Source organism: Diplotaxodon limnothrissa, linkage group LG6 (assembly GCF_057381915.1).
Source record: "Diplotaxodon limnothrissa isolate DT_005_m linkage group LG6, D_limnothrissa_male_GT1.1, whole genome shotgun sequence".
Classification (NCBI taxonomy): Eukaryota; Metazoa; Chordata; class Actinopteri; order Cichliformes; family Cichlidae; genus Diplotaxodon; species Diplotaxodon limnothrissa.
Window position 1 is genome coordinate 44,570,787 of NC_140601.1, and position 24,683 is coordinate 44,595,469.

At 45.6% G+C, this 24,683-nt stretch overlaps 1 protein-coding gene across 2 annotated transcripts in view; it reads right to left on the reverse strand.

Annotated features, from left to right (window-relative positions):
- Positions 1 to 24,683, reverse strand: part of LOC146631387 (equilibrative nucleoside transporter 1-like) — a 46,722-nt gene that overhangs the window by 17,031 nt on the left and 5,008 nt on the right. For both annotated transcript variants that reach the window (XM_085355356.1, XM_085355355.1), the window contains exons 3-11: positions 21,267 to 21,348; positions 20,839 to 21,011; positions 20,333 to 20,472; positions 9,521 to 9,655; positions 9,316 to 9,413; positions 9,021 to 9,099; positions 4,843 to 4,901; positions 4,630 to 4,738; positions 4,384 to 4,469 (exon numbers count right to left, since the gene is read on the reverse strand). In XM_085355356.1, coding sequence (XP_085211482.1) covers positions 4,384 to 4,469; positions 4,630 to 4,738; positions 4,843 to 4,901; positions 9,021 to 9,099; positions 9,316 to 9,413; positions 9,521 to 9,655; positions 20,333 to 20,472; positions 20,839 to 21,011; positions 21,267 to 21,348 — 961 coding nt within the window. The remainder of the gene's footprint in view (positions 1 to 4,383; positions 4,470 to 4,629; positions 4,739 to 4,842; positions 4,902 to 9,020; positions 9,100 to 9,315; positions 9,414 to 9,520; positions 9,656 to 20,332; positions 20,473 to 20,838; positions 21,012 to 21,266; positions 21,349 to 24,683) is intronic.

Sequence of the window (24,683 nt, forward strand, 5' to 3'; positions counted from 1 at the left end):
ACGGCCCCCCTCCTGGACCCCTTGCAGTTTGCATATAGAGCCAACAGGTCTGTAGACGACGCCATCAACATGGCCCTACACTTCATCCTGCAGCATCTGGACTCCCCAGGAACCTACGCCAGGATCCTGTTTGTGGACTTCAGCTCTGCCTTCAACACCATCCTTCCAGACCATCTCCGAGGCAAGCTTTCCCAGATGAATGTGCCTGATCCCATCTGCCGGTGGATCACTGACTTCCTGACGGACAGGAAGCAGCACGTGAGGCTGGGAAAGAATGTCTCGGACTCCCGGACCATCAGCACCGGCTCCCCTCAGGGCTGTGTTCTTTCTCCTCTGCTCTTCTCCCTGTACACCAACTGCTGCACCTCCACCCACCAGTCTGTCAAGCTAATCAAGTTCGCAGATGACACCACCGTCATTGGGCTCATCTCGGACGGGGACGAGTCTGCCTACAGGAGGGAGGTTGAACGTCTGGTGTCTTGGTGCAGCCACAACAACCTGGTGCTGAATGCCCAGAAGACAGTGGAGATTATTGTGGACTTCAGGAAGCACACAGCCCCACTCCCCCCCATCATCCTGACTGACACCCCCATCACCTCTGTGGACTCATTCCGCTTCCTGGGTACCACCATCACCCAGGACCTGAAGTGGGAGCCCACCATCACCTCCGTCATCAAGAAAGCCCAGCAGAGGATGTACTTCCTGAGGCAGCTGAAGAAATTCAACCTGCCAACACGGACGATGATGCAATTCTACACTGCAATCATCGAGTCCATCCTCACCTCCTCCATCACCGTGTGGTACGCTGGAGCCACTATCAGGGACAAACAGAGACTGCAGCGTGTTGTGCGCTCTGCTGAGAAGGTGATTGGCTGCAGACTCCCATCTCTGCAGGACCTGTACACCTCCAGGACACTGCGGCGTGCAGCTCGGATCTCAGCTGACCCTTCTCACCCTGGACACAGTCTGTTTGACCTGCTCCCCTCAGGCAGGAGGCTCCGGTCCATTCGCACCAGAACCTCTCGCCACAAGAACAGTTTCTTCCCCTCTGCTGTTGGACACATGAACAATAACCACATGACTGTCCCCGCCACTAACACATGACCCTACGCTGTGTCACTGCATCATTTCATGTTTGGCACTGATCACCACCTGCACTCATGTATATATCTTTCTACGTAGCACTCTTAATTCTTATTCTCATGTATATATCTCATGTATATCTCATGCACATATCTTTCTTTCTACATAGCACTTTAATTCTTATTGTCTGCACTGAAGCACCGCAGCAATTTCCTAATGTTGTAAACCTCAACATCTGGCAATAAACCCATTCTGATTCTGATATGCATTACTGGATGTGTATACTAAATATGTTTTTCTACGTGTGTGTGTGTGTATATACACATATTTTACAAATTAAATAGAGTAAAAATAAAATAAATATATAAAAAATATACAGAGTTGAGACATGTGCAAAACAGTGGCATTACTGTACAGTATGGAGTGCATAATGTTAAAGTTCCAGTAGTGAAGCTGAGGTGTCTATGAAGTGTTCAGCAGTCTGATGGCCTGGTGGAAGAAGCTGTCTCTCAGTCTGCTGGTACGGGACCGGATGCTGCAGAACCTCCTTCCTGATGGAAGTAGTCTGAACAGTTTATGGCTGGGGTGACTGGAGTCCTTGATGATCCTCCCCGCTTTCCTCAGGCACCGCTTCCTGTAGATGTCTTGGAGGGAGGGAAGCTCACCTCCAATTATCCGTTCAGAGCACCGCACTACTCGCTGGAGAGCTTTGCAGTTGTAGGCGGTGCTGTTGCCATACCAGGTGGTGATGCATCCAGTGAGGATGCTCTCAATGGCACAGTGATAGAAGGTCCTGAGGATGCGGGGGCTCATGCCGAATCTTTTCAGTCTCCTGAGAAAGAAGAGGCGCTGCTGCGCCTTCTTCACTGTTTTGTTTGTGTGTACTGACCACGTAAGATCCTCAGCCAGATGTACACCAAGGAAGTGGAAGCTGCTCACTCTCTCCACAGCAGCGCCGTTGATGGTGATGGGGGTGTGTACTTCTCTGCACCTCCGGAAGTCCACTATCAACTCCTTTGTCTTTGCGACGTTGAGGGTGAGATGGTTGTCTTGGCACCAGTGGGTCAGGGCGCTGACCTCCTCCCTGTAAGCCGTCTCATCACCGTTGGTGATAAGACCCACCACTGTAGTGTCGTCCGCAAACTTCACAATGATGTTGGAGTTGTTAGTGGCTGTGCAGTTGTAGGTGTAGAGGAGAGGGCTCAGTACACACCCCTGTGGAGCACCAGTGTTCAGTGTGATGGGGGATGAGGTGATGCTGCCCAGTCTGACCACTTGGCGTCTGTCAGACAGGAAGCTAAGGATCCAGTTGCAGAGGGAGCTGCTCAGTCCTAGATCCTGCAGTTTCCTGTCCAGCTTCGAGGGAACGATGGCTTTTCTCTGCACCTGTTTCAGTTCCTCGGGTGGGGAAGTCTTCTGTTTCCACTCGTTCACCGTCGTGTCATTGATGTTGTCGCTGGTAGTTCCTTCAGCCAGCCAGCGAGCCATTTCCTGCTTCAGTTCTGTTCGTTCATTTCGGTCAGCAATAAACACCAGCCTTCACCTGTGAGTCCAGCGTTTGGGTCCTCCTTTCCTCACCCACACTGCAACCACTGACAACAGGCTCAAAGTGGTCACAAGCAACCAAGTTGGCATATAAACAGATGGGTCGGAAGGATAATATGAGACCTGATATCTGTGATCCCGTTAATAAAGAATTTCAATAAGTTTTCACATGTTGCTTTTGATGCTATGTGGGGAGCAGCAGTAGGGGGATTAAGAACTAAGTTAGTGATTAATACGAAGTCTGTGACTGTTATCAGACACGATCTTAGAGAAATACTTTGTTTTTGCTGCACTAATAGCCTTTTGATCATTTAACAATATAAATATTAAAACTAAATTTGCAATAAAATTTGTCTTGCATCTTAATACCAGTATAACGGTCTGTATAATTTTCGAGGTCTACAAATAAAGAACCAGATAATAGATTGCATTTATATAGCACTTTATGAGACCCTTTATGGACGTAGACTGGGTGGAAAGAGAAGGAAGCAATCTGTTAATGTTACGTAGATGGAAGTAGGCAGAACGGGTGAGATTATTGATGTGAGATTTATAGGAAAGTGAACTGTCTAGGATGACACCAAGGCTCTTAACCTGAGGAGAAGGGAAAACTGTGGAGTTATCGACAGTGAGTGAGTCAGAGTCAGTTTTTACAGGCTTACATACACACGCAGTTACTGTCCCTCCATTTAAAAAGGCAGAGGCGTCACGATGTGATTATTTTACGTGTAGTTGTTTTTTATTTCCTGTGTAATAATATTCATTTATTTGTATCCTGCTGTAACTTTACTGTATAAAGAGCTAACATCTCCAAAATGTCAGGAATAGTTAGTCATTATAAGAAGTGTTTGTGAACTAAAACTCAAGAATGTGGGATCCTGTTTGTCCGTAATTTAAACAGCCCAGCGCTGCTCCAGACACAGGGAAAACCAATCCTGCAGGGAGACCTACCTCGGCACTTGTGCAGGTGAAGCCATAGGGAAGATTTGCTTCACCATATTTTCTAGTCTTTGGCTTAGAATGAAGTTGGTTTGGAAACATATTCAGCGATGCTTCATCTCCTGCTTTGCGTTTGTGTGGGCGCCCCATGCTAGCAGTGTCCAAGTGTTTTCTTTCCCCCCCCTTTTCATACCGCGCCCCCCCCTGCAATGGCTCTGCGCCTCCCCTAGGGGGCGGGCCCCACACTTTGGGAAGGTCTGCTGTAAGGGAAGAAGGTGGGAGGGAGGAATCAGGTCTGCAGGAGAGATATAACTGGGTGTCATCAGCAAAACAGTGAAAGTGAAGATCAAATTTGCAGAAAATGGTACCTAGAGGGAGGATGTATATTTTGAAGAGAAGAGGGCCTAAGACTGAACCTTGGGGTGCACCAGAAGGGACCGGGAAAAGACGAGAGCAGAATGATTTCAGTTGAATAAACTGGGAGCGGTCAAGGAGATATGATTGAAACCAGGCTAGGGGTGTAGCCACAGCTGCCCTGGGGCAGACTGACAGAAGCGAGGCTGCCATCGGACCCTCTGGCCAACACTAGTAGGCAGTAGGGTGAAGTGTTTTGCCCAAGGAAACAATGACCAGGACAGACAGAGCTGGGGATCAAACCGGCAACCCTCCAGTTATAAGATGAGGTTCCCAACCCGCTGAACCACGGTCACCCAGATGAAATCATGGGAGGGAGAAGACTGTCAATGTGAAGCCGGAGGACCTATTGGAGGCTTGCTGTTTATAGCTGAATTGCTTGATGACAGAACTCAAACTCACCCACATCAAGATGGCTGTTAAGCTCCGCCCACCCCAGTCACACAGGTTAAAGAGCAGGAAGCAGCTGACAGGAATGAAGTACTGGTCTGTAAATCAAACAATTATTTGAATGTTTGCGTGTATCAGTAGAACAAGGAAAAGGAAACGGGGGGCAAATTCACGCAGATAAACATGGAACAAAACACCACAGAAGAAGAAAGGTTAACATTAGCCGTCATTTCAACAGAAAACGAGGTATTGACCGACCCCAGGAACCTCCGTCACTGAGCGTGGATTTGGTGTCGGCAGTGACGGCGGGAAATGTGCCAATGGTTACAGTGAAGGTAAAACAGACTGACAGGGCCAAGATCCAGATCTGAGGGCCAAAGGTCAGAGGTCAGACATTCCCTTTAAAGAACAAACTACAGTTAATATTGATTATAGATTGTTTCTTGATCAGTTAAGTAATGTGTAGCTGACCTTCTTAAAGATTTTCAGCATGGAGACGTCCTGAGGCTTTGTCTGATCAGCTACTGCATCTTTACATAAACAACAGAATAAACAACAAAACAACGTAAATGATAGGATAAATAAAACACATGACAACAGAGCGCTGTAACTGTGATGCCAGATTAATGATTTAGCAATCTGTGTCAATCTCAAAGTGAGATTTTTCTGTGTGGTTCTCTTTTCACCTGATGAGTAACCACGGTAACAGAGTAGTGGGTTATGTTCAGAGCCAGTGAAAGCATTTCACAGACTCTTTTAAGTTTTTAGTATGATGGAGGTTTTCTATCTGCAGCTTTTTCCAGAAAACAGTGAATGAAGCCCTGCTGGAAAGCTCCAGCAGCTCAGACTGACTGGAGTTCCATGCTCCAGACCTTACTATTTCTTTGACTGGAGAAAGCGGGTGCTCACAGGAATAGTTTTGTGTGAAAGAAGAGTGACATGCAGATTTATTATGTTTTGTATGTTTCAATTTGTTTTACCCCTCTGTGAAGCGCTGTCTTATAGTGGTGGAGGAGTTTGTGTGTCCCAGAGATCCCAGGGGCTATGTTGTTGGGGGGCTTTTGCTCCTTGGTAGGGTTACCCATAGCAAATCGGTCCTGGGTGAGTGACCAGACAAAGAGTGATTCAAAAGACTCTTATGTGTACATGATCAAGGGAACAGTTCTTCCTGCCCGGGATAGAGCTAGAGGGGCCACGCCTGGAGCCAGGCCTGAGGAAGGTGCCGAAGGGAAAGCACTTGGTGGCTGGGATAGCCCATGTAGCACGGCCAGGCACACCTGGGGAAGGGACATGGGGCCACCTGCAGGAGGTGCTGTAGCGGTCTGATGAATTGTGTGCCTGGTGGTGGCCACGGCAGAGACCCTGGTGATCCATGGCTACCGAGCCTGGCAATTGGGACATGGAACATCACCTCTCTGGTGGGGAAGGAACCTGAGCTAGTGTGTGAGATTGAGAGATACCAGCTAGATATAATCGGTCTAACCTCAATGCAATGAGCTGTCAACTGATCAACACCTGGTGGTGAGTTGGATCAGGTGGATGGGGGATAACGCTAGACAAACCCTGCACACCTAAACGTATAATGATGGTGCACTGGGAATACCTAGCAGAAGCTCTGGTCTGCTAAATCTTCAACTTCCACCTGCTGCAGAGCTTTGACAGCATTCTGAGGGAGACTGGGGACATGAGGTCTGAATGGGCTGTATTCAGTCTATCTGTGTCCTCCATTGCTGAGGCTGCTGAACTGAGCTGTGGCTGCAAGGTGGTTGGTGTCATTAGCCTGAAGAAGGAGCCCTATCGGGTTGGCCTGGTTAGCCTGTGGCACTCGACTGGTACCAGCAGACCAAGCAGAATGCAGATCAGGCAGTGGCTTAAGCAAAAACCATGGAAAAAGACTTGATTTTTTCCAGTTTGCCAGAAGTGATTCTGGACCAACTCCTCATGCTCTTGGGGATATTTGAGGGTGCATGGGAGTTTGTCTGACCACTTCGTATGTTTTTTGGACATAAGACCTGCATGCATCAGAGTGTTTGGGAGGTGCTTGGGGAGTACGGGGTGTGTAGCCTGTTGTTAAGAGCTATTCAGTACTTATACAACCGTTGGAAGAGCTTGGCAGGCAATAAGTTGGACTCCTTCCCAGTGTGTGTTGGACTCTGCCAGAGCTGGCCTTTGTCACCAATTCAGTTCATTTTTATGGACAGAATTTCTCGGCGTAGTAAAGCAGCAGAAGGCTTCAACTTTGGTGATTTCAGAAACTCACCTCTGCTTTTTGCAGATAACGTGGTTCTGTTTGCTTCATCAGGTGGTGGCCTCCAGCTCGCACTGAAGCAGTTCACAGCTGAATGTGAAGCAACGGGAATGAAAATCAGCACCTCCAAGTGTGAGGCCATGGTGCCTAGTCCAGGTCAGAAAGAAGTTGCTGCCCTCAATGTAGGAGTAAGTATCTTTGAGTTTTGTTCATGAGCGAGATGAAAGGGGAATAGGAGATTGACAGATAGATATGGAGGACTGGACAGATTGTACGATTGGACTGTCTCACCAGGTGGAGGGCCCTTGGCAGACCCAGGACACCCTGGAGAGATTATATCTCTCAGCTGGTCTAGGAACCTCTTGGTGTTCCAAGCTGGAGGAGGTGGCTGGGAGAGGGAGGTCGAGGCTTTTCTGCTTAGACTGCTGTCCCCAGAACCGAGTCATGGAAAAGTGGGAGATAATGGATGGATGGAAGCATGAATGTTCTTATTTCAGTTTATCCCAAAAAGTTAAATCTGTTCATCTGGACATAGTGAGAGTAACATTTCATCACTCATCCAGGTGACTTCTTCAGTCTCAGCTGACTGCAGATTTTCCTAACCTTATAAACAGTACATTTGTATAATGACTGGAACTAGCAGCTGAATGAACAATGTTCAGTTTCAAGTAAATAACCTGTGTGGAAAATATAAAAAGTAGCAAGGAGAGATACAGTGGGGCAAAAAAGTATTTAGTCAGCCACCGATTGTGCAAGTTCCCCCACCTAAAATGATGACAGAGGTCAGTAATTTGCACCAGAGGTACACTTCAACTGTGAGAGACAGAATGTGAAAAAAAAATCCATGAATCCACATGGTAGGATTTGTAAAGAATTTATTCGTAAATTAGGGTGGAAAATAAGTATTTGGTCAATAACAAAAATACAACTCAATACTTTGTAACATAACCTTTGTTGGCAATAACAGAGGTCAAACGTTTACTATAGGTCTTTACCAGGTTTGCACACACAGTAGCTGGTATTTTGGCCCATTCCTCCATGCAGATCTTCTCGAGAGCAGTGATGTTTTGGGGCTGTCGCCGAGCAACACGGACTTTCAACTCCCGCCACAGATTTTCTATGGGGTTGAGGTCTGGAGACTGGCTAGGCCACTCCAGGACTTTCAAATGCTTCTTACGGAGCCACTCCTTTGTTGCCCGGGCGGTGTGTTTTGGATCATTGTCATGTTGGAAGACCCAGCCTCGTTTCATCTTCAAAGTTCTCACTGATGGAAGGAGGTTTTGGCTCAAAATCTCACGATACATGGCCCCATTCATTCTGTCCTTAACACGGATCAGTCGTCCTGTCCCCTTGGCAGAAAAACAGCCCCATAGCATGATGTTTCCACCCCCATGCTTCACAGTAGGTATGGTGTTCTTGGGATGCAACTCAGTATTCTTCTTCCTCCAAACACGACGAGTTGAGTTTATACCAAAAAGTTCTACTTTGGTTTCATCTGACCACATGACATTCTCCCAATCCTCTGCTGTATCATCCATGTGCTCTCTGGCAAACTTCAGACGGGCCTGGACATGCACTGGCTTCAGCAGCGGAACACGTCTGGCACTGCGGGATTTGATTCCCTGCCGTTGTAGTGTGTTACTGATGGTGACCTTTGTTACTTTGGTCCCAGCTCTCTGCAGGTCATTCACCAGGTCCCCCCGTGTGGTTCTGGGATCTTTGCTCACCGTTCTCATGATCATTTTGACCCCACGGGATGAGATCTTGCGTGGAGCCCCAGATCGAGGGAGATTATCAGTGGTCTTGTATGTCTTCCATTTTCTGATGATTGCTCCCACAGTTGATTTTTTCACACCAAGCTGCTTGCCTATTGTAGATTCACTCTTCCCAGTCTGGTGCAGGTCTACAATACTTTTCCTGGTGTCCTTCGAAAGCTCTTTGGTCTTGGCCATGGCGGAGTTTGGAGTCTGACTGAGGCTGTGGACAGGTGTCTTTTATACAGATGATGAGTTCAAACAGGTGCCATTCATACAGGTAACGAGTGGGGGACAGAAAAGCTTCTTACAGAAGATGTTACAGGTCTGTGAGAGCCAGAGATTTTCCTTGTTTGAGGTGACCAAATACTTATTTTCCACCCTGATTTACGAATAAATTCTTTACAAATCCTACCATGTGGATTCATGGATTTTTTTTTCACATTCTGTCTCTCACAGTTGAAGTGTACCTCTGGTGCAAATTACTGACCTCTGTCATCATTTTAGGTGGGGGAACTTGCACAATCGGTGGCTGACTAAATACTTTTTTGCCCCACTGTATATGTATTAAAGCATAAACTTTTCATGAAGACCTTAAGCCGGTTTGAGGTGATAAGCAAAAGGTTTTTAAAAAATATTTTTTGTACCTCTGTTCATCAGGCTGATCGAATTCTGCTCCAGAGAGATCTGTTTCGTGTTTCTCTCCTGATAAAAGTGGAAAAACTCCTGAAAACACAAACAAAACAAAAGTCTATTAGCACTCACTCATGATGCCTTGAAAGGGGCAAGCTGAGGATGGAACAGAGTCTGTGAGATCTGATTTCTTAAGGATGCACTGAGCTGGCGGCTGTGGGAGGGGCTAGTACTGCAATGATGCATGATGTGTTTGTGTTCCATATTTTGTATCTCAGGTCTTGGAGATGGAATAAAAGGACAACGTACCAGTTTGGGCAGCAGGATGTAGGAGAGAATGGACAAAAAAATAACCACACAGGCTGTGATGAAATACCCAAACGCTGCATCCTGAAGCTCCGAACCGCCTGTACCCGAAAAAGACAGAAAATCAACCTTTTATAATCTCTGTGTACTGACATTCAAGTTCCTGCAAAGTGTCATAAAACTGAATCCAATGAGTTATTGATCAGACTTGCTATGGCGCAGATCATGGCGAAGGCGGCAAAGGTCCCAGCGAGTCCCTGACCACTCATGATGGGAGTTGTGTATGAAGCTGGGAGCAATCCAGCCATCCCGAAAAGGCTCCCCTGTAGCACTGCCCCGAAGGCTGAACAAACAAACAAACAAACAACCAACCAGATTAACAGAATGGCCTGTGGCATGCCCAAAGGCTGAACAGACAGACAGACGAACGAACGAACGAACCAATCCAATCCAATTTTATTTATAAAGCACTTTAAAATATCCAGCACAGGACCAAAATGCTGTACAGAAAGAAAGTTAAAAACAATAGAACAACAGAAAACAGCAAAAATAAATAAATAAAACACATAATACATAAAAATTAAAACAGCCCCATGTTAAAAAACAAAACAAGATAAAACAGCATGGAATCAACTAAAATAAAAATAAAAAATAAAAACCAACATCTCACGTGGTGTCAAAGGTCAGGGTAAAGAGGAGGGTTTCAGGAGTGACTTAAAAACAGGCAGTGAAGAGGCCTGTCTAATCTCTAAAGGAAGCTCGTTCCACAGTTTGGGAGCTGCTACAACAAAAGAGCTTTAGAAGCAAATAAAAGAATTTTAAAATGAATCCTAAAAGAAATGGGCAGCCAGTGAAGTGAAGCTGAAATAGGGGAAATATGCTCAAACTTTCGAGTGCCAGTTAAAAGACGAGCTGCGGCATTTTGCACCCTCTGTAGATGAGTAATATATGATGCACTGACCCCTATATAAAGTGCATTACAGTAATGCAGCCGAGTGCTAACAAAGGCGTGGATCACTGTCTCAAAGTGCTGCCGTGAAAGACTTGGCTTTATTTTTTTATACACATTAGGCGTCTCAGTGCGGCTACCAAAGACCATCACCTCAGTCTTTTTATCGTTGAATTTTAAAAAGTTAACAGACATTCAAGCCTTAATGTCATCGAGACACTGAAGTAATGGCTGTGTGAGGTAAGTGCCTTTTTTTCTTTAGAGGGACATAGATCTGACAGTCATCAGCATAAAAGTGGAATGCAATGCCGTGCTTTCTCAGTACAGAACCAAGAGGAAGCAGATCTAAAGAAAAGAGGAGGGGGCTAGAACTGAGCCCTGTGGGACACCACACAAAAGAGGGGCGGAGGACGACACATGGTCACAGTTCGCCCCACCAAGTAGGACCTGAACCACTCCAGTGCTGTGCCCCTAATGCCCACCCACTACTCCAAACGAGAGAGTAAAATGGCGTGATCCGCTGTATCAAACACAGCTGTCAAATCCAAAAGCACCAGAACAACACAGTCCCCAGCGCCATTAGCTAAAAATATGTCATTAAAAACTTTGAACAGGGCTGATTCAGTGGTATGAAAGGATTTAAAACCAGATTGGAAAACCTCTAAAACATTTTGCTTTCCCAGTTCATCAATGACCTCACGTTGGTATCGGCTCTAAGGTTTTTTTGTGTGTTTGAGTCCAGTTTAGCTATCGGCCTGTGGCCATTGTAACAGTAAATGCAGTGACCAAACCTGATTCTTATCCTTTGCCTCATAGTGACGACTGTATTGACCAAGTTGGTGCAGCAGAAAATGTGAGAAATTTCGATCTGTTGAAGGGATATTGGCAGGTGCCAATGCTTTCATCACGCCATCTGGTCTTTATTCATATACAGTCATCGGTTTTGGTTTACACAATGCTCCAGCCACATTTCAGCGACTCGTGAGTTTGGTTGTTAATGCGCCGAAAGGCTGTGCTGTTTACCTAGATGACGTGGTGGTTGAGCGAGTAGTTGGAGGAAGCATTGGGAATTGGAGACCCTGCAGGCTTAAAACGACCAACAGTTTCCTTTAAAAAGGACAGAGTCACAGGCTCAAACCTGTCAAAGACAGCAGAGCAGGAAGCAGAGACTGAGAGGTCTTTTTTTTTTTGCTGCTTCCGGTGTGATGCCGCCTGTGTTTGGCTCTGCCGCGGCCGGGTGCAGTTTGTCGCGCTCCACTACTTTTATATTATTTTTTTCCACTCTGCTGTTCTCATTTAGTTTTAATGATGTATTGGCTGCCTTGGTGTATGATCATCTGTCTTTGCTATCCATCCAATCCTCTATGATGCCTTACGATGTCTCTTCATCCTCCTTCGGCATTTTTCACCCTCCTCCATCACCATTCGGCGGATCCTCTAGACCACGGAGAAGAAGAGGGAGAAGGGGAGGTATTCAGGTAAAGCTCAGGCTTTACTGGCAGCGGGGTTTGACATCAAAGCCCTCCTCAACAACAAGAAGAGGGCTTTCAGAGGGGGCAATAAAGAGGAGGTGAGGAAGGTCCAGGTGTTACTAAAGGACAAGATCAGAGAGGCTAAGGACAATTACAGGAGGAAGCTGGAGTGGAAACTCCAGCAGAACAGCATGAGAGAGGTGTGGAGGGGCATGAAGACCATCACTGGATTCAGGCCAACCAACAGCAGGGGAGCTGAGGGAGGTGAGAATAGAGCCGACGAGTTGAATCTGTTTTTCAATAGATTCGACACCACAGTGTCTGCTCCCACCCCCACAACCTCACCTGTAGTCAGCCTGGAATCCAGAGCCACACCACTGTGTCAGCCTCTCTTCACATGGCGCTGTTGCCTCCTGTGAGATTCCTGACACCCCTCCCCCACCCATCACCTTCACTCAATACCAGGTTGAGATGCAAATGAGGAGACTTCACTCAGGCAAGTCTGCTGGACCAGACGAGTGAGTCCCCTTGTCCTCAAGACCTGTGCCCCCCAGCTGTGTGGAGTCTTTCATAAACTGTTTATGCTGAGTCTGAGGCCTGTGGCACTGACCTCCCACATCATGAAGACCCTGGAAAGGCTCATCCTGGACCAGCTGCGACCCATAGTAAGACCACATCTGGATCCCCTTCAGTTCGCTTATCAGCCTCGTCTCAGAACTGAGGACGCCATCATCTACCTGCTCAATCGTGTCTACACCCATCTGGACCAGCCGGCGAGCACTGTGAGGGTCATGTTTTTTGACTTTTCTAGTGCTTTAAATACCATCAGGCCGACCCTCCTGGGTGATAAGTTAGCAGCGATGCAGGTGGATGCTTCTCTGGTGTCCTGGATTGTTGATTACCTGACAGGAAGACCACAATATGTACGTCTCCCACAGTGTGTGTCTGACAAGGTGATCAGCAACACAGGGGACTGTCCTCTCCCCCTTCCTCTTCACCCTCTACACCACAGACTTCAGCCACTGCACAGAGACCTCCATCTTCAGAAGTTTTCTGATGACTCTGCGGTGGTTGGATGCATCAGCAGGGATGATGAGACAGAGTACCGGGCTGTGGTCGACTCCTTTGTCACGTGGTGTGAGCAGAATCATCTGCAGCTCAACGTGGCAAAGACCAAGGAACTGATCGTGGACTTCAGGAAGACCAGGAAACACTTGACCCCTGTTTCAATCCAGGGGGTCAGTGTTGACATTGTGGAGGACTATAAATACCTTGGAGTTCACATTGACAATAAACTGGACTGGGCTAAAAACACCACAGCACTTTACAGGAATAGAGTCGTCTCTATTTTTTGAGGCGACTGAGGTCCTTCAGCATCTGCCAGAAAATGCTCAGGATCTTCTATGAGTCTGTTGTGGCCAGTGCGATCCTCTATGCTGTTGCATGCTGGGGGAGCAGGCTGAGGGTCGCATATGCCAACAGACTCAATAAACTGATCCGTAAGGCCAGCAATGTTGTGGGGATGGAGCTGGACTCCCTCAAGGTGGTGTCGGAGAGGCGGATGCTGTCCAAGATAAAGACAATGTTGGATAACACCTCCCACCCACTCCATGACGTGCTGGTCAGTCACAGGAGCTCGTTCAGTGAGAGACTGAGATTACCCATGATGCACCACTGAACGACACAGGAAATCTTTCCTGCCTGTGGCTCCCTGTACAACTCCTCCACCTAACACACTGTTTACTGCAACAGCTACACCCTTCTTGCACATGTTCTTTTTCAGCTATTTATTAATAAGTGACTTTTATGTATATATATGGTTGTATATATGGTGCTATTCTTAGTTAGTGTCTTGTCTGTCTCTGTTAATGCTTGTTTGTAATGGAGCACTGTAACGAAAAGTAATTTCCCCCAGGGATCAATAAAGTATTGATTCTGATTCTGATTGGCTGTTAAGCGACGCCGAGTGTGCCTTATCTCCTGTGCTCAGAAAAGCTCCATGGAGGGGGACTTGTTTTCCACGTCCCTGTTTGGATACGCCGGCTCTTTGAGACCGGCCTGCCTGAGGAGGGTTTATCCAGACTCTTCTGCCGGCTAGCTTTTTCTTCCCACGGTGAGCAGATTCTACGAGCGTGATGGTTCAAACCCTGAGTTTCTACATCCTTTAACTCGAGCCTCCGCAAATACGGAGGCTTCTACTTCACTGAATATGGCGGTTTTTAACGCTCAATCTCTGTCAAATAAATGATTCTTGTTGAATGATTTTATATCATCTAAAAAACTGGATTTTTTATTCCTGACTGAGACCGGGCAGCGGGATGTAGACCATTCGTCATTTGTTGAACTCTGCCCGGATGGCTGTACTTTTATTACCCAGCCTCGGGTTTCTGGTCGGGGTGGTGGTCTCGCTGTGGCTTTCCAGGAACGTTTCTCCTCCCGCTCCATGAAAATTGGACAATTTCTTTCATTTGAGCTGCAGCTGCTTAAAATTGGAAACAAGGATCCGTTTTACTGTGCTGTGTTGTATCGTCCACCTGGCTCAAATAGGTTATTTTTGTCGGAGCTCAGTGACTTCTTATCTTATCCTCGAATTTAAAGCTGTCTAGGTTGCTCGTAGTTGGGGACTTTAATACACACATTGATGATGACTCTGACCCTTTCACCAGAGATTTTATGAATGTTATGGACTCATTTTGCTCAGCATGTGTCCGGTCCTACGCACAGCAAAGGTCACACACTGGACCTTGTTTTTACTTTGGGTTTAAATATTGATTTTATTTGCTCTGAGGACATTTTTTATTTCTGATCACGATGTTATTGTTTTTAAACTGTCTCTTAATGAGCTTTTGTCCCCTGTTCAATGGAAGGTTAGCTCTCGTACCTTAGATTCCTCCACAGCGGAGAAATTTGCGGATGCTTTTAACCTACAGCTATCTCCTCATAATGATGTTGACTATTCAACCAATCTTTTGAATAATTATAGCCTTTTTATGTTAGATGAAATTTGTCCAGATAAAATGAGTAGAGTTTCTGCTTGCAAATTTCCTCCTTGGCTAAATGACAGTATTAGTTGTCTAAAACGTGAGGGAGGAAAACTCCCTCACCTAAATGTTCATTTCCTGTACCTAAAGGACCTTTTAAGTTCTTTTAATAATGCTATCAGAGATGCAAGGGCTGCCTATTTCTCACACTTGGTTGCAAAGAGCAGAGGTAATCCTTAGGTGCTATTTAACACCATTAGTGGCATTCTCCAAAAGTTGATTCTGTTCATCTGATGACATGATGTTTCATCATCATCCAGGTGATGTCTTCAGTCTCAGCTGACTGCAGGTTTCAATCTTATAAACAGGACATTTGCATAATGACTGAAACCAGCCCACTGAAGGAACGATGGGCTGGGAGGTCAGTTCCTTAATCTTAATTATGCAATTATCCCAGCCCATTGTTCCTTCAGGAAACGCTACGTCCAGATGAACAGAATCAACTTTTGGGGATTTACTTACCTGGATGATTGAGCATGCATCAAGACATTAGTGGCATTGTTACTCCTGCTCTTTCCGCAGCCCCTATTTCATCTAATGAGGACTGTGACAGTTTTCTTTCTTTTCTTCTTGCAAAGATTAATAACATAAGAATGAATTTTTCTCATTCAGCACCTGTTAATGCTATCTACCGCCTGACTACCGAGGACAGTGACGTCATCAGCGAGAGACCGGTGACCAGCATCGCGGAGCATGACGTCCGAGCAGCACTGAGGAGAGTGAACACAAGGAAAGCGGCGGGGCCAGACGGCATCACCGGCCGTCTGCTGCGCTGCTGTGCTGACCAGCTAGCAGGTGTGTTCACTTACATCTTCAACGAGTCCCTGGCGAAGTCTGTGGTCCCCACATGCTTCAAAAGATCCATCATCATCCCTGTGCCCAAGAACAGCAAACCCTCATCCCTGAACGATTACCGGCCAGTTGCACTGACCTCGGTAGTAATGAAGGTGTTTGAGAGGCTGCTGAAGAACATCATCTCCTCCTCCATCCCAGACACCACAGATCCGCTGCAGTTCGCCTACAGATCCAACAGATCCACAGAGGATGCCATCGCCCACGTCCTACACACCACTCTCAGCCACGTGGACAAGAAACAGGGTAACTATGTGCGAATGCTGTTTGTTGATTACAGTTCAGCGTTTAACACAATAGTGCCCTGCAGACTGTTCACAAAGCTGAGGGATCTGGGACTTAACAGCCGTCTGTGTGCATGGGTGTTGGACTTCCTCACTGGCAGAACTCAGGTGGTGAGGGTGGGCAGGTGCTTCTCCAACAGCATCACCATCAACACAGGAGCACCTCAGGGATGTGTCCTCTCGCCACTGCTCTACTCCCTCTACACTTCAGACTGTGTGGCCACCCATGGCTCCAACACCATTGTGAAGTTTGCTGACGACACAGTGGTGTTGGGTGCCATCTCCAACAACGATGAGGCGGCCTACATGGATGAAGTGAAGAATCTGGCATCGTGGTGCCAGGACAACCACCTCCAGCTGAACGTCAGCAAGACCAAGGAGCTGGTGGTGGACTTCAGAAGGGGTCAGCACAGAGACTACAAGCCCATCATCATCAATGGAGCTCCAGTGGAGAGGGTGCAGTCCTTCAAGTATCTTGGTGTCCACATCTCCTCAGACCTGACATGGGCTGCCCACATTCAGGTCCAGACCAAAAAGGCTAGGCAGCGCCTGTATCACCTACGACAACTGAGGAAGTTCAGGGTCTCTCCAAAGATCCTCAGGATTTTCTATACAGGCGCTGTGGAGAGCATCCTCACACAGAACATGACATCGTGGTTTGGGAACAGCTGTGTGAAGGACCAAAAAGCTCTCCAGAGAGTGATCCGTACAGCAGAACGCTGCTGCAGGATTGCTCTCCCCCCGCTTCAGGACACCTACACCAGGAGATGCCGGACTAGAGCAGATACTGAAGGACCCGTCCCATCCTGGCAACAAACTGTTCCAACTTCTGCAATCTGGTAGAAGGTTCCGCATCTTCCGGGCAAGGACAGAGAGACTCAAGAGGAGCTTCTATCCCCAAGCCATCCGTGCCCTAAACACACACACCCGCCCTCTCACATCATCTATAATTGACTGAGACAGGACTCTTCCAGACACTAAACCAAGGCACAATGTACATTTCAATTCCTTTAATTTTAAATATGTTTATATTGTCTATCCTGTAAAATAGTCAGATATCTATTCATATTAATGTACAGAATTCACCTGCTTGCTGCTACTACTGCACATTCACCCAGTGTATATACTATATATATATATATATATATATATATATATATATATATAATGTTCTTCCTCTACACCCCCCCCCAATTTCTTTGCACATGTCGAGGAGCGTGTCAGGTTACATTTCACTGTGTGTTATACTTATAACTATGCATGTGACAAATAATAAAGAACCTTGAAGACCTTGAACCTTATGTCTATCTCCACCTCATCACGCCCTGTCATTTAGGATACTTTCTCTCCTGTTTCACTACCTGAGCTGGTAAAACTAGTGAATTCAGCGAAAGCATCCTCTTGTCCACTTGACATTTTACCTGCATCATTATTCAAAAATGTCTTCCTGTCATGGAGCTGGTATTCTCAGTTTTTGTATGTTTTGTATTTCATCCCCTAGTCATGCCTTGGTTCCTAGGTTCTTCTGTTAAGATGTTCCTTATTTGGTTACCTCCTGTGTGCCCCTGTGTAACTGTGAGCCCTCGTGTTTTATTCCATGTCTTCCTCAGCCCGTTATGTCTGTGTTTTCCCCGTGCTCTCTCTCCTCCTGTTTGACTCTGCCTGTCTCCCGTCAGTGTTATGTTCACCCCGCCCTGTCTCGTTATGGTTATCTGTGTCAGCTGTGTTCCCCGTGTGTTCCCCGTGTGTTCCCACTTTCCTCGTTAACCCTCTGTGTATTTCTGTCTGCGTCTCCCTCTGTTCGGCGTCGCGTTCTCCCTCATGTTGTGTGGATCTTCCTGTGTCTACCTGCGAGTGTTAGTTTACTTTTCCCCAGTTTAGTTTTGTATTTCCTGTGTTCTGCCGTACCAGCATTAAAGCTGTGTTTCTCGAGTTCATCCCCGTGTCTGTGAGTTTTGCATTTGGGTCCTCCTCCTGCTTGCCACACAGCGATCCATGACACTTCCTGGTTATTGGTCCATCTGTGCTCACTCTAATCAAGTCTTCACTGGCGTCTAGTATAGTTCCGGTTTATTTTAAAAATGCTGCTATTCTCCCACTTTTTGAAAAAACTCAGCTAGACCCCTCTCTTTGGAGGAGCTACAGACCTATCTCTAAATTACCGTTAATTGCTAAGCTTTCAGAAAAGGTTGTGGCTAAGCATCTTATAGCAGCTCTGGACAAACATAACATTTGCGATAAGTTTCTGTCACGGTTCTGGGTCCGTCGGACCCAGTAGTTTGAGTTTTATTATGTTTTGGTTTTAGTTTGCATCAGGGATTGTTTTCTTGTTCTCTTGTAGTGTTGATTATGATGATGTTTATTATTTGAGTTTCATGTTTCTGTGGTGTTTAGGATTTGTTCTTCAGTTGTGTCTGCTTAGTATTTGTCTAGCTCCATGTGCCATTGTCTGTCTGTCTCTCTATGTCGAGTTTGTGTCTTAGTGTGATGGTTGCTTGTTCCTGTTTTATTGTGATGGTCTGCGTCTCATGTGAGTGTGTTCAGTTTTACCTTTGTCTCGTCTTGTTGATTATTCCCAGCTGTGTCCACCACCTGTGTGTAATTCCCCTGTGATTCTCTGTGTATTTAAGTCATGTCTGCCGTCATTGTAGTTGCTGGTCCGTCTGTGTATTCCACCCTGCTTCATCTGCGTTTCTACCATGTCTCACCCGTGTGTTCTCCCTGCTGTCCGCCGTTAGTCTCTTCTGGTCGTTCTCGTTAAGGTTTGTGCTCTGTAGTTTAGTTGATCCCAGTATAGTTTAGTTCTAGCTCCATTTGCCATTTGTATTTACTTTCATGTTCAATAAACCACCTTTACACCTTCACGACTGCCTGCATTTGGATCCTCCTTCATTTCCTCCACACGGCTCACCTCACTCGCCGTGACAGTTTCAGTCTGGCTTTTGTAGAGCTCACTCCATGGAAACAGCCCTTTTTCAAATTCAAATTCAAATTTTATTTGTCACGTATACAGTCATACACAGTACGATATGCAGTGAAATGCTTACACAACTGCTCGTGACCTAAAGAAAAAAAGGCTATGAACAAGATAAGAAATAAATATGAAAATTAAAAAGGGTAAATTTAACTAGGAAGGAATAAAATAAAATAAAATATAAAAGTTAAAGTTAAAAATGAAATAACTGTACAACACAAATTTGAATGAAGGGTAAATTTAACTGGGAAAGAATAAGATAAAATATATAAATTAAAGTTGAAAATAAAATAACTGTACAACAAAATACACAATCTCGCCCTGAACTGGAGATACATGCATTTATTTCCTCACGCTTGGACTATTGTAACTCTTTGTTTATGTGTCTAAGCAAAGGTTCTCTGGATCGTCTGCAGGTTGTGCAAAACGCTGCAGCTAGGCTGTTGACAAAATCCTCCAAGTATTCTCATGTGACACCGTTGCTATTTCAGCTATACTGGCTTCCTGTGGAATTTAGAGTACATTTTAAGATCCTGGTCTTGACATTTAGAGCCTTGCATGGACTGGCACCAGCCTACATCTCCGATCTGCTACAGCCCGATGTCCCCAGCAGGTCCCGGAGGTCATCTGATCAGGGCTTACTTGCTATAAAACAGACTAAGATGAGAACTAAGGGTGACAGAGCTTTTGCCTCTGTGGCCCCGAGACTGTGGAACTCTCTCCCTCATACATTAAGAACTGTGGACTCAATAGTTGTTTTTAAAAAACAACTCAAAACTCACCTTTTTAAAACTGTTTTTGGTTAAATTTCTGCCTGTTTCATATTGTCTGTTTTACCTTTTATAATTTATTATCTTATGTGCAGCACTTTGTGATTCTGTGTAGAAAGGTGCTATATAAATAAAATGTTATTTCTTATTATTTATTTATGAGCACAAGGAGAGATCTGGGCCCTTGTGGACGAGACCTCAATAAAAAAGTGTAAAAAAATTTCACAGCCTTCGGGCGAGGGCTCGATACAGTCAGTATGTGGTGCACTAAGAACAGAGTTAATAGTTTTAAATAAAAAGTGTTTTCTTTTGGCATCTTTTACAGTTTTTTTTTATATTGATGCCAACAGTTCCTTGGCATCTGGAACATCACTTGTAGTTTGTCCTTTTTCCACTCAGCTCGACAGCAGTCGCGTCTGACAGCTCGGATTTAGTTTTAGGTAGTCTGGTTTTTAAATGAGCCACAGTGACCAAAGCAGTCCGACAGGTGGAATAAAAACATGAGCTCGGTTCCTCAGTCTGGCTGCATAAAAAATCCGGGATCTTACAGACCTGGTTAAAAACTGATCTGTAAGATCCCAGAACGAATGAACGAACAGATTAACAGACTGCCCTGTAGTATGGCCCAAAGGCTGAACATACGGACAAACAAACAAAACAAAGAAAAAAAAGACTCACAGTTGATGATGACGATCTTCACCATGGTACTGAGGAAGAAGTGGAAGGGCTCTAGAGGAACTTTCACAAGGACAGCGGTGATGATGAAAACAAGCATGATGACAAAGAGACTGCCCATGACACGCAGACGCTGCGAGATTCTGACAGGAGAAGGAAAAGAGGAAGCTCAAGGACAGGCTTGGAGCTCAAGGTGAGCAGATGCTCTTTAAAGGGATATTGTGCGGTTTTGGCTCAGGCGATAGAGCGGGTCATTTACCAGTCGAATGACCCGATTAGTTATTTGGACCCTGGCTGCTGCAGTCTGCATGCTGAAGTGGCCATAACCCTGATGCATCCATCAGTGTGTGTGTGTGAATTTTAGAAGAGACAATAAAGTATAGAAAATACTGTTTACAGCTCGTATGAATGTGTGTGTAATTGAGTGACTGAGGTTTGTAGTAAAAATATAAGTACTAACACATTCACTAATACATTCGCTGATGTCAGCAGTGTGGCGCTTTACTCACAGTGAGAGCAGGAAGGAGTTGAGACACGTGCAGATGAGCAGTGGTAACATTGCACAGAGCGTCATCACGTTGTTGAATATGGCTTCGAGGACAGTGCGATCATCACTGGATACCTCTGTCTGATTGGCTGAAGAAATTACCACTGAGGTGTCCTTCAGACGGCTGGTGAAGTACTGACAGACAGGCAGACAGAGCATAAAGCTGCAGTGACACTAACTCCACAAATACCTTTAATGACTCAGTTTACCTGCAGCTGGTCATGAAATACCTGCAAAACACCTCTGATAAACACAGTTACTCACTTCATCACAGCTGTTGTTTGTCTACAAACAAACTACTGTTTCAAATATAATGCAATATCTTTCAAAATAAAAATTTATTTTGAGGACAAAATAGTATGTAAGTGAAAACAGGAAGCAATGTCACACCTTGGTAGCAGTCATGAAAAAGTTCCACGGCAGCAACGTTCCCAAACCAAGCATGAAGAAAATCAGCCATACTCCAAAATACCTGCAGAGATTTTTAAAATAAAATGTTATTCTGATGCTTTCACTGTGAAAGAGTTGCAGAATAATGAGAAGTGGTAAAGGATTAAAACCAGGTATAAATATTTAACTAAACTCATCAGATCTGTTTCTGTAAGGTTTTCTGCAGGTGGATCAGCTAAGTGTCAGCTAATACTCAGGTGTGTCTGTTTTAACCCTTATCTTACATCATTTATTTACAGTCTCTGTACAATGGTAGCGCAAAGGGCCTAGCATTGGATTTGGTTGTAGCTCAGGAGGTAGAGCAGGTCATCTACTAATTATAAGGTTGTTGGTTGCTAGCTGCTCCAGTCTGCAGTCTGTATGTGTCTTGGCCAAGACACTGATACACTCATTGGCATGTGCATGTTAGACAGAAAGCATGTAGGTCTAGAAAGAGGTGCTTGTATGAATGAGGTATGTTGTATAAAGTGCTTGAGTAAAACCGGTCCATTCACAAACAGCTGCTGTCTGAACAGACAGAAAAATCAGTCCTGCCTTCGTTGTGCTTGTCACGTTTCAAATCTCAAATCTTTTGGGCTACAGAGAGAAAATTCAAATGCTTCCTGAAACTTAGTTTGCTGCACTGTGATGGGTTTATAGTAAAGAACAGTGTGTGACTGCTGCACAGTGGCTTTGGGTTCATGGTCACAGTTAGCTTACATCAAGTGGAGCAGAGACTCGTTCACTGAACTCCACCTTCATACCAACACCTGAGAGGAACGCCCTCCAAAGAGTAACCTTTGTTTTCTTACTCAGCTAAATACATATTCACTCTTACTTCAGTAAAGAATCAGAGTATCAGAGTAAAGTTGAATCAGTACTTCAGCTATTACTTGGAGTATTTTTCAACAGTAGTATGTGTACGTCTTAAGTAAGGGATGTCTGTTCTTTTGCCACCTCTGGTGGGAGCTTTTGGAGTCTGGCATAGAATAGAATAGAATAGAATAGCCTTCATTGTCATTGTACAGAGTACAACGAAATTGGAGTGCAAGTTTCAATAATAAATATAAATGTAAAATATAAAAAGTACAAAAAAACAATCGTAAGTACTCAAACAATAGAATGAACAATATATATAGGATAGCAGCATTAATATAATGACAGTATGGTATAGCTAAGCAGGTTCAATTGTTTTTGTGCTTATTTACTACGGTGATAGCTCTGGGAAAGAAGCTATCCCTGAATCTGTTTGTCCTGGTTTTATGTGACCTGTACCGTCGGCCTGACGGTAATAGTTCAAACAGTTGGTTGCTGGGGTGAGAGTGGTCCTTGATGATATTGCCAGCTCTGCTGAGGTACCGAGAGTTTGCAGTGACCTCCAGGCTGGGCAGAGAGCAGCCAGTGATCTTCTGGGCTGTGTTGATGACCCTCTGCAGTACTTTCCTGTCTGCAGCTGAGCACCCTGCATACCATGTTGTTATGCCGTACGTTAGGATGCTCTCTATGGTGGCTCTGTAAAATGTCACCAGCAGCCTCTCCTCCAGGTTGTTCCTCCTGAGCACTCTCAGAAAGTGGAGATGCTGCTGGGCCTTTTTAACCACCGCTGTAGTATTTGCAGTCCAGGAGAGGTCATCAGATATCTGCACGCCCAGAAACCTCATGGACTGTACCCTCTCCACACAGCTCCCGTGAATGTAAAGTGGGGCCGGGTCTGCTCTGCCCTTCCTGAAGTCCAAGATAAGTTCTTTAGTTTTCGTGGTGTTCAGCTGGAGGTTGTTAACTGAACACCACTCAGTCAGTCTGTTGACCTCATCTCTGTAGTCCGACTCATCCCCCCTTGAGATGAGTCCAACCACTGTGGTGTCATCCGCGAACTTTATGATGGTGTTTGAGAGATGGGTAGGGGAGCAGTCGGATGTGTAGAACGTAAACAGGAGGGGACTCAAAACACATCCTTGTGGAGACCCGGTGCTGAGTGTGATGGTGCTGGACCGGTGGGGGCCGAGTCTGACAGACTGTGGTCTATTTGTCAGGAAGTCCTTGATCCAGAGGCAGATGGGGGTGGAGAGTCCCAGGTGAGACAGTTTCTGGACCAGGATCTCTGGGATGATATGATTGAATGCTGAGCTGAAGTCCAGAAAGAGCATTCTCACATAGCTTCCTCGGTGCTCCAGGTGACTCAGCGCAGTGTGGAGCGCTATGGTGATAGCGTCCTCGGTGGATCGATTTGTCCTGTAGGCAAATTGGTGGGGGTCCAGAGTGGGAGGCAGACCGGCCCTGATGTGCTGACAGACCAGTCTCTCAAAGCACTTCATCACTACAGACGTAAGTGCAACAGGCCTGTAGTCATTTGGGCTGGCCACAGCTGTCTTCTTGGCGATGGGGATGATGGTGGAGGTTTTGAGGCAGGGCGGGACGGTGTTTGATGACAAGGAAAGGTTGAAGATTTTAGTGAAGACTCCGGTCAGTTCGTCAGCACATGCTCTGAGAACCTTTCCATGTGTTCCATCAGGACCTGCCGCCTTCCTGGGATTCACTGACCTTAGAACACAAGAGAGCTAAGAGCCGCTGCACCCGTGCGCGCCGCCATCTTGAAGATTCATTGCCAGTATGCCAGTATGAGCGATTTTGCCCATTTTAGTCTATCTTGTCTGTCCTTGTCTTTAGGGGATGCTGGCCTTGACCGAGTTTCTTTGGCCTTTCCTGGTGTTTTCTGCTAGCACAACCACTCCCTGCAGGAAGGTACTCTTTGAAGTTGCCAAAGCTTCGATGGGTGCCCTTTCTGTTTTCTGTACAGCTGACAGTGAGGATATCCTAACACGTGAGGACCTTTTCACGTGTTAGGATATCTGCTAAATCCTCACCCATGCTGGTGAACCCCTCCCACTCTCTGCATGATGCAGTGTCAGGATGCTCCTTGATCCCAGCTGCCATCTTTACAATGCAGTCTTTTATAGTAATACATTCACACATGTTCCAAACATCCGTCTGTGTGCAACATCCATATTCATATACACTGCTAAATATGTTACTTGTGTGCGCGCGTGTGTGTAGGGTGTGTTATTGATAATCAGTTTATCTCTGTGCTGCAGTCACTGCTTATCGTCACCCTGCAGCCACTTTTCACTCAGTTCACAAACGTCAACAAACCACTTGAAACTTTATGAAAATGTTTAAAGATCAGAAACTAAAAACTAACCCGAACTGACCTGAACTAACAGCAGCTTTATCACATTAAAATCCGACCCTGTTGATTTATTTGATTACAAGTTTTGGTTTTCTGATACAACAAAACTTTAACATCTGATCATCTGTCACATTTGTTATATTGATTATATATAATAACTCGTCATCAGCAGTGATGTCTACTTCTAAGAA